Raw genomic sequence first — 16,020 nt, 5'->3', positions numbered from 1 at the left:
AGACGGCAGCCGCGGGGCCCAATCCCGGCCACGCCCCCGCGGGGCACCCAATCAGAACACTGTGCCCCTCCCGACGCGCTCTCCGGGAAGGTGGGCTGGGGAGCATGCGCATGCGCGCAGCGGGCCCTAGTGCGGGACAGCTGGCGCCGGATGGCAGCAGCGGAGCTGGAGGCGGTGGCCACTGGGGCCGGGAGCTAGCTGTGCTGCAGGTCTGGGACGGGCAGGAGGGTAGGATGCGGGCGAAATAGGTGTGAATTTTGGAGTCTCACCGAGAGGGGAGGAGAGGGAGAGGCTCAGGATGGGGAACCCTGAGGCAGGGCAGAAGACAGGTGAGGGAGCGGGAGGCCCCATTCAAAAGAAGACTTGGGGCCAAGGAGTTAGGTTGGAGGGGCGACCTGTGTGCAGAGAGGCAGACAGTTGTGCGGGCTGTCCTGTATCGTAGTGAGCTCACATATACTGGAATGGAATGGACATAAGCACCTTAGGTTAAAGGGGGGCTTTGATGGTGAGTGAGGCTCAGTGCTTCGAAGGCCCCTCTGTCACTTGGAGTGTGAGCAGCATCCAGGCACAGAGAAGTGCCTTGCATAGCAGGAGTAAAATTAGAAGGTATTGTCCAGAGAGCTATGTCCCACCAGGGCTGTCTCACGAGAGATACTGAGGCCAAAGTGTCTGAGATAAAAGGGCTAGAGATGTAAGAGGCAGACGACAAGTCTCCCCGCTTCCCATCTCTGTCCATCAGAAAACTCAGCTCAACTCTTTTGTCCTAGGAGCCGCCGCAGCAGCTGGCCTTGCACGGAAGTAGCCTCTTCGGCCAACCCTTCCTCGCCCTTTGGAGATGGCGGGTGAAATCACGGAGACCGGGGAGCTCTATTCTCCTTATGTGAGTTTTCGTCTGGCAATGTGTCCTGCTCACCATCATGTTCCTGCTGTCTAGAGAAGCCCACTGTTACCTGTAGACTGTACTGGTGATTTACTGGTTTAAGTAGACCCTGGTGAAAAGCGAGACTGAAACTGCACGTGGCTGAAGTCAGGGTGCAGCTGTCTGGGCTCAGACTATAAATATCAGGCTCATTCTCCTTTCATTTATTTCTTACTTTTAAAAGTTTTTATTTTTAATGATGCATCTGTGTGGGGATGTGTGTGTGCCTACCAAACCCAGAAGAGGGCACCAGATGCTCTGGAGCTGGAGTTACAGGTGGTCGTAAGCTGCCCAGTGTGGGTGCCGGGAATTGAACTCAAGTCCTCTGTAGGAGCAGCAGGTGCTCTTAACTGCTGAACTGTTTCTCCAGTTCCAGTTCCCCTTTAGATGCCTAGCAGAGAGCGTCAAACCAAACATAACTAACTTGTTAGTCTCCTGTAATACCTACTCAGGGCTTCTACGGGCTGCACACAGCTCTGCCATTGTCACTGACAGCTGTTGTCTTGAGTTCTGTCCACCTCAGCAGTCTGTGACCTCTTTCGTCTTTAGCTGAATTTTAAATTGTGCAACTTTTATGGTCTTGGATGTTGAAAGGGGCGATGAACTGCAGAGGCTTCCAATTGCAGTTTGGTAGAGGCTGCAATTAGGACAATTAGAGCGATTGATTTCGCTCTGTCTTGACTGTGTGGCCCCCTCACTCCCCCACACACTCAGTTTATCTTCTCTGTGTAATATCCACTTGGTTGTGGTTATTGCAGCACAGGGGCCTTAACTGGATGTGTAGCTGGAGGTGATCATGTGACTAACCAGGATTGACTCACACACTGCTGCCAACTATTACCATGAAAAGCGGCTCTTCTCCCCGGAGCCTTCTTTCTCGAGTTTCCCCCACTTCAACAGCTGCTCTGCTGTTCACAGAGCCACAAAGGCTCCCTCTTCCTTCACCTCTGCAATTTAGCAGGGCAGGTCTCTCTTGAGTGCTGGAGCTGGAGCAGGAGGGACAGTGACCCTCGACGTGCCTGGCCCATGCGGTCATGTGATAGTTGCTAGTCTCCTCTCCTGTCAGCAGTAAGATGTCTGCACTATCCCTAAAAGTTGCCCCAGTTCCTGCTTTTTCTTACAATAACTACAAACAGAGACAAGGAAATGAGTCATTGCTGTGACTGAGTTTTAGAAGGAAAACAGTGTCTGTCCCCATTTCTTACGCCTCCCCCTGTTCAAGTAATCATTCACATGTGCTACCATGTGTCCACAGGAACCTGGACAGTTAGGCCTGCCTGCCTCGGGAGCTCTGCCCCCCCAAACCCCTTTTCCCTTGCATTTTATATGTGCTTTATTTTATCCAGGGTCTTTGCAGTCACCGTAAGCAAGTGCTGCATTGTTTATGTTGTTGTTTTGTTTTGTTTTGTTTTGTTTTTTTGTTTTTTTGGTTTTTTTTTTTTTTTTTTTTGGTTTTTCGAGACAGGGTTTCTCTGTGTAGCTTTGCGCCTTTCCTGGGACTCACTTGGTAGCCCAGGCTGGCCTCGAACTCACAGAGATCCTCCTGGCTCTGCCTCCCGAGTGCTGGGATTAAAGGCGTGCGCCACCACCGCCCGGCGTTGTTTTGTTTTTTTATCCTAATAGTGAAGAGAGATGGGAAAAGATAGGTGATGGTGGCGTTGAGTAGTATTAACCAGGAGGTGGTGATCAGGGTTATGAGGAAAGCAGCCCCCTTCTTCCTATGGATCTTCGTTTTTCTTTTAAAGATTTATTTGTTATGTGTATGAATGTTTGGGCTGCATCTATCCATCACATGCATGCAGTGCCCACAAGGGCCAGAAGAGGGCATCAGATTCCCCCCACAACTGGAGCTATATCTGGTTTTAAGCCACCATGTGGACGCTGTGAATTGAACTAGGGTCCTCTGTAAGAGTAGCAAGTGCTCTTTATCACCGAGCCATCTCTCCAGATCCTAAGTGTTTTTTTATATTAGTTTTTTGAGAACTTTGTAATATGTTTTGAGCATATTGACTTCCTCCCCCAACTCCTCCTAGATCCATCCCACTTTCCTACCCACTCAACTTCGTGTTCTTTTTAAAACAAAACAAAACAAAAAACCATCAAGTTCAGCTTGTGCTACCAACATATTCTGGGACCTGTGGCCTCCTGCTGGAGCATGAGTTCCTTACCAGAGGCTGCTGGTTCTCCTCTCTCAACAGCTGTCAGTCGCCAGTAGTTACGTGACTTCACACCCTCCTTCCCCCTGGGATTTGGTCAGGCTTGAGCGTGCCCAGGTCTTGTGCATGCCGTCACTGTGAATTCATGGGCTGTTCGCCTGGTGTGTCTGAAAGATGCTGTTTCCCTGTAGTTCCCCGCTCTGTAGTTCTGGCTCTTTTATTCCTTCCCCCTGCCTCTTCCACGTTACCCTAGAATAAGTCTGATTGGGGAGGCAGGGGCGTAGTTGGTTGGTTGGCTATTGTTTTTAAATTTTATGTTTTTGGGTATTTTGCTTGCATGTATGTCTGTGCACCATGTGCCTGGTGCCCACAGAGACCAGAAGAGGGCATGAGACCTCTTAGAACTAGGCCTACAGATGGTTGTGAGCTGCCATGAGGGAGCTGGGACTCAAACCTGGATCCTCAGATAGGGCAACCAGTGGTCTTAACCACTGAGCCGTCTCTCCAGTCACACACCACCACCGTCCCTGCCCCTGCCCTTGCCGCTGCCACTGATGCCATTTCCCTCCTCCTCTCCCCCCTCCCTTCTTCCCTGTCTCTTTGATTTATTCTTACTATCTAAAACCTTAGTGTGTGTGTGTGTGTGTGTGTAGATGAGTTCAGGTGCCCATGTAGGCAAAAAGGGGGTGTTAGATCCCCTGAAGTGACTTATAGATGCTTGTGAGCCGCCTGACATGGGTGCCGGGAATCAAACTCAGGTCCTCTGCAAGAGTAGTAAGTGCTCATAACCTAGACTTCACTAGTTCAACTAGGCTGGCTGGACAGCAAGCTCCAAGGGTCCCCCTGTCTCCCTAGTACTGGGGTAAGTATACACTCCCATCCCTAAGTTTGAGTGTATGTTATTTTGAGACAGAGTCTTATGCAGTGGCTAGCCTAGAACTCACTATTTAGACCAGGCTGGTTTCAAACTCAGAGATCCGCTTGCCTCTTCCTCCACGCCCAGCTGCACCCCAGGTTTTCATGTGTGTGCACAGGATTAAACTCGTGTGTGTGTGTGTGTGTGGCAAGCACTTTCCTGACTGAGCCACCTCCCCGGCCCTGCAGTCTTAAATCCTGGTCAGGCTCATACAGCGTGGCTGCCTTCTGATCCCTTTGACGGCCATCAGAGGGGCTCTTCCGGAGGGGGTGTCTTCTAGATGGAGGAGAGGCACATAGGCCACTATACTAGGGTGTGGGGCTGCTGGGGCTGTGCCTAGTTCAGCCAGAGGAGCCGGGTGAGCCTGCATGTGTAAGTTTATCCAAAGAGAACGCAGCAGGAGCTTACTCCTCCACTCTCTGCCACCCTTCCAAGGAGGTCACCTCCCCCACTGTCATGTGACCCCTTTTTCCCTTTCCACAGTTCCCCTTGATCTGGCCTGTGGCTGAGTTGAGAATAGCTTCCTTTTGCCTGTTCCTCATGACCAATGTTCACTGAGTACCTTTCCCAAAAGTACAGAGGATATACTTTTTTTGTGTGTTTTGTTGTTGTTGTTGTTGTTGTTGTTTTCAAAACAAAGTTTCTCTGTGTAGCCTTGGCTGTCCTAGAACTCACTCTGTAGACGAGGCTGGCCTCGAACTCACAGAGATCTGCCTGCCTCTGCCTCTCAAGTGCTGGGATTAAAGGCATGTACCACCACCACCCAGCAATAAAGAGGATTTAATATGTTACCAGAGTACTGAGGCCCGCAGATGGCAAAGAAATCCTGCCTTGCCCTGTGTGGCTCTCTGAGCTCCCAATGGACACACAGTGTTTACTCTGGACCTAAAAATAGCAATAAAGCAAGACAACTTCTATTTCTTAGTTAATTAAAAATTTTATGTGTTTCCCCTAAATGTATATATGTGCATCATATAATTGTGGTTCCTACAGAAGCCAGATAAATGCATTAGATTCCCCCAGAACTGAATTTATAGATAGCTGTGAGCTGCCATGTGGTGCTGGGAATCAAAGCCAGGTCCTCTGGAAGAGCAGCCAGTGCTCTTAACCACTGAGCCATCTCTCCAACCCTACAAGTACTTCTTTGTTTGTTTGTTTGTTTGTTTGTTCGTTCAAGACAGGGTTTCTCTGTGTAGCCCTGGCTGTCCTGGAGCTCACTCTGTAGACCAGGCTGGCCTCAAACTCACAGATCCACCTGCCTCTGCCTCCCGAGTGCTGGGATTGAAGGAGCCCAGCTTCTCCAAATGCTTCTTCAGCTTCTTAATTCTCCCATAAAGTTTTTGCCTAACCAGTGTCACTCTCTTAAGGCTCCCGTCTTCTCCTTATTTCCAGCGTGAGAAGCCTCACCAAGACTGTTTTCATAAAGTTCTTACCCCTGCTAAGTGCTTCTTGGAACAGTGGTAGGTGGAGAGCAAAACTGCATGGAATCCAGATGTTAGGGGTCAGCAGGAATCTGTTGTTAGCACCCTGTTAGGGGGAGCCCACCAGAGATGACCACTCAGACACAGTGTATAACCAATTGAAAGTTTTTATTCCGGCTGGCTGGGACCACACCCAAGGGGGTGGGGGTGGGGAGACTTTAAGTGTGGCCCATGTCCAGAACATGGGATTTTTAAGGGCAGAGACCTCATCTAGACGTCTCACTCAGCTGGGGGTGGGGGGGTTATGGCGTAAGCAGTTTTTTTTTTTTTTTTTTGGTTTTTCGAGACAGGGTTTCTCTGTGTAGCTTTGCGCCTTTCCTGGGACTCACTTGGTAGCCCAGGCTGGCCTCGAACTCACAGAGATCCACCTGGCTCTGCCTCCCGAGTGCTGGGATTAAAGGCGTGCGCCACCACCGCCCGGCCGGCGTAAGCAGTTTTAACAGACCCTAAGATAAGTGGTTATCTGCAGGAGGTTCCGCATAAACAAACAGTGTTAACAAAAGCTAAGATAAGTTAGTTAGGACATCCTGACCTTTGGTTCCTAGAACAGAGTTGGGTAGTTTTCCATGGGATTCTCCATCAAGGAGATCAAATTCTATTTAAACCTGGAAACGGCCTCAGAAAGAATACAAGGTGGAGGAGCCCCTGCACTGTCTTGCCCCATCACACCTGCTTAAAACCCTCCAAACCATGGCACCCCCATCACTTCCACGCGGAAGGACACTTCCTGTATTGTCCATGGCTTGGTTCACTTACCTCAGCCACTCTATGGCTTCCAGAAAGCCCTACAGACACCTGGAAGACTACGATGTTAGATTCCAGCTGTTGCTCAGGCCACAGTTCTGCAGTGGCCTTCCCCTCCAACAGACACCTGGAAGACTGCGATGTTAGATTCCAGCTGTTGCTCAGGCCACAGTTCTGCAGTGGCCTTCCCCTCACAGACACCTGGAAGACTGCGATGTTAGATTCCAGCTGTTGCTCAGGCCACAGTTCTGCAGTGCGCGCCCACCCCCAGTAGATCTGGACATTGGGAATCCCTAGCTAACAGACTTCCGAGCTAGGGTGTCACCTAAGGACATGAGTTAGATCAAAACTGGAAGTATGGGTGGCCATACATTCCCCACCCCTTCTTCTGTCCCCAGCATGGCAGTCAGAGAGCCTGGCTGCAGGCTACACTGGGAAACCACCCCCACTCATGCCACGGGGGCCCTGATTCTTCTCTTCAGAGCCCTCAGCAAGCTGTTTGCCTGTCTGTCTGTCCATGGCGTTAATACTCAAAAGCCCTTCGCCCCAGCCGTCTGTCAGTGCTCCCTTGAACCTCACATCCGAGGCCCTTCAACCCCTCCACTCCCACTGCAGACTCGTACCTGGTAGTCCCTTCCGTTCACCTCTTCCTTTGTACTGTTTTAGCTCCTCATGAAGGAGGGAGGCACACGGCGGGGGATGTGCACATGATGCAGCCCGCGTGTGGAGGTCAGAAGACAGCTCTGGGAGTTGGTTCTCTCCACCGTCACACAGGTGCAGGGGTGCAAACCAAGGCTGTCGTGCTTCTCCATACGCGCTCACACCTGCTGAGCCGTCTCATCAGCTTGGGGTCGTCGTCTTTTTGTTTTTTCCAGTAGCTCATTGTGAAACCTAGGTATGCCAGACCTGTGTCCCTCCTCTCGTGGATTCCCAAATGCTGGATGACAGGAGTGGGCCACCAGAGCCAGCTGAGTACCACTTACTCAAAGTACTTTACCTTATCTCCTGTAACAAAGCTGCGCTTCTTCTCTTCATCCCATTTCCCTCACACAGTAGTCCCTGTCACCGTCCCCACCTCTCTCCTTTGTAGTCTATAGGTTTATCAGGGGAAGGGGTGTGTCTGTCTAGTGCCATAGAATCCCCATCTCCAACCCTGGACCAGGCCTGCTGGAGGCTCAGTAAGGAGGGAATGCTCAGACCTGAGCTAGCTAATTTATCCTAGCCAGGCACACACTGGCTTCAAAGTGCCAGGGATGAGACTGACCCCAGCCAGGGTAAACGTGTGTTTGCTGGAGACAGCCACAGTCCCTTGTAAAAAGTCAGACTAAGTTCATGCCCAAGATAACCTGAGCAGGGTCTGGTGATGTCTTTTGAGTTAAATTTTACAGCATGTGAATTGTGTGTCAAGTTTTTTCCGTTTTTATTTATGTAGTATGTGTATGTGTGTGCATATACACACACTCACATGGATGGCATTAGAGGACATCTTGCGGGAGTCCGTTCTCACCTTCCACCATGTGGGTCCTGGGATTGAACTCGGGTTGTCAGGCTTGGCAGCAAGCACCTTTACCCTCTGCACCCTCTCTAGCCCTCTTCCAGGTTTCGCTATTACCGTTTTAAATCCTGAATTTGGTTGTCAGCTGTGGTGATGCATGACAGTAATCCCGAGACTTGAAAGCCTGAGACAGAAAGATTGTCCTGAGTTTAAGGCCAGCCTGGGCTACACAGCACTAGGCCAGACAGGACTGCATCACAAGGCTTTGTCTCAAACCAAGCAGCACAATCCTGGAGTTGGTGTAGAGAGAACGATTTAGTCCAGTGGTGTGTGGATGCTGCTGCCCAGTGGGCAGGGACAAGGATTGGTGCAGAGGAGGGAGTCCAGGGGTCAGCCGTCTCCAGGAGGTTTTCTAGAGGTCAGTGGTCTTGTTCAGCCTTGTGCCAGTGTCCTACCTGGGGCACTCTGTCTTCAGGAAGCCCCAGCCAGGTTGAGCCGAGCACAGCTGGCTTTGGATGTCGGAAACAGACTTACATGGACAAGAATGGAGGTCTCATGGCTGTCAGTCTCTGGGTGCCCATGCCAATGCTTGGCCTCCCAACGCCCAGCTACAGAGCCTGGCTCCTCAGGACTCAGGTGTTGTCCCTCCTGTCTCCCTGGTGAAGACCTACGAAGGTCTCCACAGTTGTGATGTCACCCAGAGCTGCCCTTACCTTAATTAATCCCCTGGCTGAATGTCACTCCTGTTGGTTCCAGGTCGGGCTGGTGTACATGTTTAACCTCATTGTGGGCACAGGCGCACTCACCATGCCCAAGGCCTTTGCCACCGCCGGGTGGCTCGTCAGCCTCATCCTACTGGTATTCCTGGGCTTCATGAGGTAAGAGCTGTGGGGGTAGGGTGTGGGCTGCCACGTCCTTGGGCTGGGGACAGAACTGGAGGAAGTACATCCAGGGAGCCTGAATGTCTCCTAGTTACCCCAAAGCTCTTGAGGGGTAAAGATTGTTGTTTCCCATGTATGTAGGGAAGTGGGTCCTAAGCTAGTTGGCTCAGTGTCATTGGTTGTTTTTGTCTCTTTTGGGGGGCCCGCCACCCAGCTCCTAAGTAAATCACACACGGAGGCTTATTCTTAATTATGAATGCCTGGCCTTAGCTTGGCTTAGTTTCTAGCCAGCTTTCCTTAACTTAAATTATCTACCTTTTGCCTCTGGGCTTTTCCTGTTCTCTTCTGTAAATCTTACTCTGTGGCTTGCAGTGTAGCGGGGTGGCTGGCCCCTGGAGTCCTCTTCCTTCTGGCTCCTAGCTCTCTCTTATTTTTTTTTTTTTTCTATACTCTCTGCCTGCCAGCCCTGCCTATCCTTTCTCCTGCCTTGCTATTGGCCATTCAGTTCTTTATTAGACCATCAGGTGTTTTGGACAGGCACAGTAACGCAGCTTCACAGAGTTAAACAAATGCAACATAAACAAAAGTAACACACCTTAGAATAATATCCTGCTACAGCCCAGAGCCAAGAAAATGGCTCCAAGGGTCACCAGGGCTTCCTGCTAAGAGAACAGTTAAGCCAAGACACCAGCACAGCCTCGGGCTGTCTCACGAGGCGCTGGTCAGCTAGTCCTGGCAGGCAGACTCAGCTTCCCTGTTCTGAATTTTATCTCCTTAACCATCAGTCCTTGCTCTCTGAGAAAACCGCACCTAGCCATTGAAGAGGAGTCTAGCAGACATGAAGGCTGCTGGAGAATCAGTTTGCAATTTAGGATTTGCTTAAAATAATTCACCAAGTAAATGAAAAGCACCCAGGCACACACATATACACATGTATACATACATACATATACACACATGCATGTATCTATGCATGCTCATACACACATATACACATACACTCATACAGGGGCAGTCAGTTTTTTAAGGACCTGCTTTGTGTCCACCCCACTTGCCCAGGCCTTCAGGAACACTTGCTTTGTCAACCAGATGTTGAAGGGGTCAGCAGCTGGTGCCCCCTTTCAGAGATTCTAGTATCACTCAGAAGTCCCATCGAGGTGGGACTTCAGAGGCAAGCCCTCCCTCCTCCACTAGGTAAGAATCCATGTTAAAGACCTGGGAGTGGGGGCTGGAGAGATGGCTCAGCAGTTTAGAGCACTTGTCCCTCTTGCTGAGGACCTGGGTTCGGTTCCCAGCATCTGCACAGTGGCTAACAACCACCTGCAATTCCAGTTCGGGGGTCTGATGCCCTCACCTCTGTGGGCAATGCGGTTTTTATGGTGCACGAACATACATACATGCAGGAAAAAACATAAAATAAAATCTTAAAAACAGAAGGAAGCCAGGTGGGGTGGTGCACACCTGTAATCCCAGCACTTGGCGGGGAGGGACTGGGGGACAGCTGCAGGACAATCAGGAGGAGGTCGTCCTCAGCTACAGAGTAGATACCCACCCCCCAAAGAAAGTGAGAGGGAAACTTTACCTGAGAGACAGCACTTCTCCTACACCATCCTCGGTGTTTGGGACTTTCCATTCAGTAAAGCGAAGATAGATCTCTGTGCCCTTGTAGACTTGACCACATTGAGGGTGGGGGCGGAGTAGGGAAGGCCATGCATAAGTTGTAGAGCAAGTTGCAAGTTGATAAGAGAAAAAGATAAAGCATAGCTGAAGAGAGGGCTGGGGAGGTGGGGAGGTGAGCAGGGACCGGGGTGTGGGGGTAGGAGAGGGGCTGCACCACATCAAAGGTTTGAGGGGAAGGGCACCCTAGAAAGAAAGAAACAGGCAAAGACTGAAGTAAGCACACCCAGAAGAGGTTCTTGGGAGGGGATCATACCCAAGGTTCTGGGTTTCTTTGTGCACTTATTTTGGGGAACCTGGGGTGAACCTCAGAATGCTGTAGGCTCATTGCGTACTTCATGCTCTCAGGGTCCTTGTCCTTATGTCACTGTGTCCCCTTTAAAGGCCCTTCAGCACAGGCAGCCATCTGACTGGGAAGTGATTGTGGGAGGCCATCCAGGTAGGGGCCACCATGCCCCCCTCTCTGCTAAACCCACTTATGTTTGAATGTGATCAATGAGTTGGCTTTGTGCAACCATAAGAAGCTTTCTTGTGTCTTAATTAAGATTGATTTCAGTTTTGCTTCCAATAAGACATGGAAATGCGGAGTCCTTAGAAGATTCAGTTAGGCAAGATAATGAGAACCCTTTCTGGGGCTTCTTCAGGCTTGGCTGCCCACCTCCCATCCCTTACTCTCTGGTGGAGCGACGAGGACTTAACTGTGAGCAGCTCAGTAGGTCCTTTCCCACCTGATTGCAGGGCTGAGCCTTTACTGCTGACTGACATCAGTACTAGAGGGTGTGGGGACACAGCTGTGCTGGCCTCAAAAACAGGGAGACATGCTGGCCCAAGTATGTTTGTGCCCAGGGTTGCAGCAGCTCAGGGCAGCACCCTGTATCCTCTGTGAATGGGAGCATAGTGCATTCTGGCCGCCTTATAGGCTGTGGGCAAGTGTCTGGTACCATCTCCCAGTCTCCCTTTAGAGAAACTGGAATACAAGCTTATGTAAAAATGAGCCAGATTATTTAGGAAATGAAAGTGCTGCCAGAGGAAGAGTGTGGATCCCAGAGTTGAGGTGCATCTGCAGACCTCCATTCTCATGGCCCTCACACTGAAGTGTAATAGTGTAAAAGCTGGCCACTGGCTATGTTCTGGCAAGAAGTGAAAGTTGCCTGCTGTCCTTCCAGACGCTCTGGAGGCCCCCTTGTGAGTCAGCCTGCCACCTCAGAGCACCACTTGGTGTTGGCCCCAGCAGGCCTTTCTGGGTAGCAGGGCTGCATCACCTGCCTGTCACCCCTCCCCAGCTTAAGGAGTCACCCTCTGTCTTAGTTGGGGTTCCTATTGCTGCGATGAAATACTATGATCAAAGGCAAGTTAGGGAAGTTGTGGCTTATACTTCCACACCACAGTTCATCACTGAAGGAAGTCAGGACAGGAACTCAAGCAGGGCAGGAACCTGGAGGCAGGAGCTGATGCAGAGGCCATGGAAGGGTGCTGCTTACCGGCTTGCTCCCCATGGCTTGCTCAGCCTGCTTTCTTACAGAACCAGCCCAAGGATGGCACCACCCTCAATGGGCTGGGTCCTCCCCAATCAGTCACTAATCAAGAAAATGTCCTACAGGAATCTGGACAGATGGTTCAGAGGTTAAGAGCACTGTTTGCTCTTCCAGAGGACCTGGGTTCATTTCCCGGCACCCACATGGCAGCTGACAGCTGTCTATAACTCCAGTTCCAGGGGATCTGTCACCCTCACACAGACATACATATAGGAACACCAATGCACATAAAATAAAAATAAATTATTTAAAAAAAGAAAGAAAATGTACAATGCCAGATCTCATGGAGGCATTTTCTCGTTGCGGTTCCCCCCTTTCAGTTCACTCTAACTTGTGTCGAGTTGACATGAGACCAGCCAGCACACCCTCCCATCTGCGTCTCCCACACCCTGGCTCTGTGCACAGGAGATAGAGTCTGATGTCGGTGGTGACTTTAAGGAAAAGCGAATCATTTGGTGTACACAATGACACTTTAATTTCTTTTTATGTCTGTTTAGTGTGTATGTGCGTGCATGCTCCTGTAGGAATGGGTTTTCTCCTTCCATCAGATGGGTCCCCAAGATCAACTCAAATTGTCAAGCTTGACAGCAAGCACCTTTTCCCACTGAGCCATCTCACTGGCCCAAAACCATCCCAGAACACTGTAGGGAACAGCTCTCAGAGGAGAGAATGCTGTGGGGTTGTTGCTTGGATCAGATTGTAGTTCCTGAAACCTTCTCCGTACCGTTAACATGTGGCTTCCCCCTCAGCTTTGTGACAACCACCTTTGTGATGGAGGCCATGGCTGCAGCCAATGCCCAGCTCCACTGGAAGAGGATGGAGACTCACAAGGTGTGTGCATTGCCCTCGTCCTCAGGTGGTCCTCCGTTAAGTCGTGCACCCGAGGCCGTCTCGGCAGGCTTCTCTCCAGCAGTCCTGGCCCGTGTTCCAGGGCCACAGCTAAGTAGCCACATAAAGCCCAAGGGACACACACAGTGGCTGCTGTCTTAGCGCTGCCACCTCAGTCCCCAACACAGCCATCTGGAGTTCACTCAGTCATTCTGAACCTTTCTCCCAGGAGCTCTACTGTCTCCACCTTCTGATGTGACAGGAGTCTCCAAGGACCCCTTCTGGGCAGAATGAGCCAGGGAAGGGCCACTGTGAAGTCATCTCTCTCCTTGTCTCCTCCTCCTCCTCCTTCTCTTCCTCCTCCTCCTCCTCCTTCTCTTCCTCCTCCTCCTCCTCCTCCTCCTCCCCCTCCTCCTTTCCATTCTACTGTCTCCCAGGAAGAGGAAGATGAAGACTCCTCCACGGCCTCAGACAGTGACATCCTCACCCAAGACAACTATGAGCGGGCGGAGAAACGGCCCATCCTGTCTGTGCGTAAGTCTTGGGCTGCTGGGCAAGCTCTACACCTCCCCCTGGTCAGCAGAGCTCCCTGTCTCTGTAGAGAGGTTCCTGGGGAGTTTCCCTGCAGACATCCTCTGAAGCGTCAGTTTAGAAGGCCTGTGGAGTACAGTACCAGAACATAGGCCTGGGGATGCTGAACATAGGTCTGGCCTCTGCTGGCTCTGCCTCCTGTGTATAACTTGGCAATTATCTGAGCTCTGTGCCTCAGTTTCCCATCCTTCTACTATAGTCAGGGTATGCTTGCATCCACGTGCTTCTCTGACTTCTTCCTCTCACCCCCACCCCCGCCCCCGCCTAACACACATAGACCAATGTCACTGTCTCACCCTGTGCTGGTCAGTGAGGGGCAGGCCCCTGCTGTCCCCATCGGAGCATGCCTGAACTTTCCTTAGAGTTGGGGCTGGGGATGCAGCTTTTTGGTAATACACTTTCCTACTGTGCCCCAAGCTCTAGGCTTCACCCCCAGCGCCACACACACAAATAATTAAATAAATAAAAAGACTTTGAATGCTTGAAGCAAGAAATATTAGAAGATTAAGGGGGCTGGGGAGATGGCTCAGCAGTTAAGAGCACTGGCTGTCCTTCCAGAGGACCCAGGTTCAATTCCCAGCCCCTACATGGCAGCTAACAACTGTCTGTAACTCCAGTTCTAGAGGATCTGATACCTTCACACTAATGCACATAAAGTTAAATTTAAAAAAAAATTAGAAGACTAAAACTTAGAAGATTCGAATGCGTAGGAAACGTAGCTCAGTAGAAAAGCACCTACTGTGTGGGTGGGGACCAGTAGAGAGGGGAGAGAAAGCTTCAAAAGTTGGAGAAGCTTGGAGATTTACTCGTTCTAGAGAATTCCCAGCATTCAAGCGGCCCCCCTCAGGGCTCTTCTGGTGAACAACCACGTTCCTCTCTGTTCTGGCCCCACAGAGAGACGTTCATCAGCCAACCTTTTTGAAATCACAGACCGGGTGGAAATGGGACAGATGGCTTCCATGTTCTTCAATAAAGGTAACAGTCATTCTGGGATGGTGCGTGGGACAAGGGCACATTCAGCCTTTGCTCAAGAACTGTTCTTTGTAATGGGGGTTCCATGTTGAAGGACAGGGCAGATAGGGGAGAGCAGAGCACCAGAGGAGCCAGCTTGTTGCAAGGCATGACCCACTTCCCATTGGCTTCCTGGGGTTCCTCGCTGTCCACTGGCCTGAAGAATAAGGGTTATCTATCCATCCTACTAGTACCGGTCCTAGGTCACTTTCCAGAGAAAAAAAGCCAATGGCACACAGCCATAGACTTTACCACACACACCTGTCCCCTGCCAGCCAGCAGAGGGCGCTAGGATCCCACACCGGCATTGCCCAGTGATCCAGCACTGGATAGCCGAGGCAACACGCTCCTTCCGGGCTCTGCCTGTTCCTGGCTGGCATTTGCTACAGCCTGCAGGTGTCCACCTGACTCCAGTATCTGCCAGTGATAACCTTTCCTGCCTCTGTGGTAAATATTTATCTATCTATCTATCTATCTATCTATTTATTTACTTATTTAGGAAAATGGGCTGTTTTCAGAGTTTAATATTTAGTGCCCAAACCTATCCTGTCCCTGCTTCCTCGGCCATGGAGCACAGCCTCTAAGCTAGCGTAGAAGATTTTTTGCCCCTTTGTCAAAGCCTCCCCATGTGCCAAATGAGACATCTCTGCCAGTTCTTCCTGGTCTTGAGTGTGGCTGTGGAGAGAGGGGAGGACTGCAGAAATGGGAATCTTCCTGACTAAACACCAGGCACTCGGCTTGCCATCGAAGGTGCAGACTGTGACTGGTCCAGGACAGGCGTTTGTGGGTGCGGGCTGTAGAGGGTTTCCAGGATCATCGGAGCCAGCTTGGCTGTGTTCAGGCCCACTTCTCCGCCCTTCCTTTGTTCAGTTTCTGTCACTCACCATCCATTAAGGGAGAGCGCATGAGCATCCCCCCAGGCAGCCACTTAGGTCTTCTCCAGATTCAAGCTTGAAATGCAAGTGTACATCAGTGGGAGAGCACGCATTCTAAAGCGTCCTGTTCATCAGTGCGTCCTGTGCCTGTCCCGATTTCCCTTTTCATTTGTGTGTGTACATATCCGAGTGTGTATGTGCATGTGTATCTGAGTGTGCGTGCACACAGGTGCACATGTGGAGAGGCCAGAGGCTGACATCGGTTGTCTCCCTCTCTTTCCTCCTTAGATTTTAGGCAGGGTCTCCCACTGAACCTGTGAACCTGGAGCTCACCTGTTCATCTAGGCTGACTGGCTAACAGGTTTAACGACCCTCCTGCCTCCATGTCCCCAGCGCGAGGATTACAAGGGCATGCCTGGCTTTTTTCTGGGGTACTGGAGATCTGAACTCAGGTCCCCATGCTCCTGGCCTGATTTCTTTAAGGTTTCTATAGACTAGTGGTCTGTTCTGTCTTGTTTGCCCACATCTCATTAAAGTAGCACATTTGTGTGGGAGCAGCCTAGCTGTTGAAGAGCCTCCCCAGTGCCTCCTGCAGGACTTCTCGGACTTGGCACTGGTGACATTGGGCTGGTAACCCTCTGTCATGTCAGTCTGTCCTGACCTGAGCATTATAAGATGATGAGGCAGTTTTTCTGGCCTCTTGGATGTGACCGTCAACACTCCTCAGACATTGCCACATGTCCTCTGTGAGGGTTGGGCTGCAGATCCCCCACCCCTCACCCCCCACCCCCACCCTGCTCTCTTCAATAACAGGTTGTTCTCATCACCTTTGGCGGAGCTGCACCCTCCACAAAAGGCTCCCCAGGGTTCGACGCTCATTTCTCGTCATTAGAAATGCCAGCCCAGACATT

At 50.9% G+C, this 16,020-nt stretch overlaps 1 protein-coding gene across 1 annotated transcript in view; it reads left to right on the top strand.

Annotated features, from left to right (window-relative positions):
- The first annotated feature begins 105 nt into the window (after positions 1 to 105).
- Tmem104 (transmembrane protein 104) overlaps positions 106 to 16,020 on the top strand; it is a 59,697-nt gene continuing 43,782 nt past the window's right edge. Inside the window, 6 exon segments of the mRNA XM_052758698.1 lie at positions 106 to 209; positions 768 to 880; positions 8,468 to 8,589; positions 12,554 to 12,635; positions 13,070 to 13,166; positions 14,118 to 14,198. Of these exon segments, the coding sequence (XP_052614658.1) occupies positions 836 to 880; positions 8,468 to 8,589; positions 12,554 to 12,635; positions 13,070 to 13,166; positions 14,118 to 14,198 (427 nt within the window). The 5' untranslated portion in view covers positions 106 to 209; positions 768 to 835.

This window comes from Peromyscus californicus, unplaced genomic scaffold, assembly GCF_007827085.1.
Source record: "Peromyscus californicus insignis strain IS unplaced genomic scaffold, ASM782708v3 Scaffold_3__1_contigs__length_106647218, whole genome shotgun sequence".
In the NCBI taxonomy this organism is placed as follows: Eukaryota; Metazoa; Chordata; class Mammalia; order Rodentia; family Cricetidae; genus Peromyscus; species Peromyscus californicus.
Note: the sequence above shows the minus strand (reverse complement) of the source record. Positions and strands in the feature narration are given on the sequence as shown.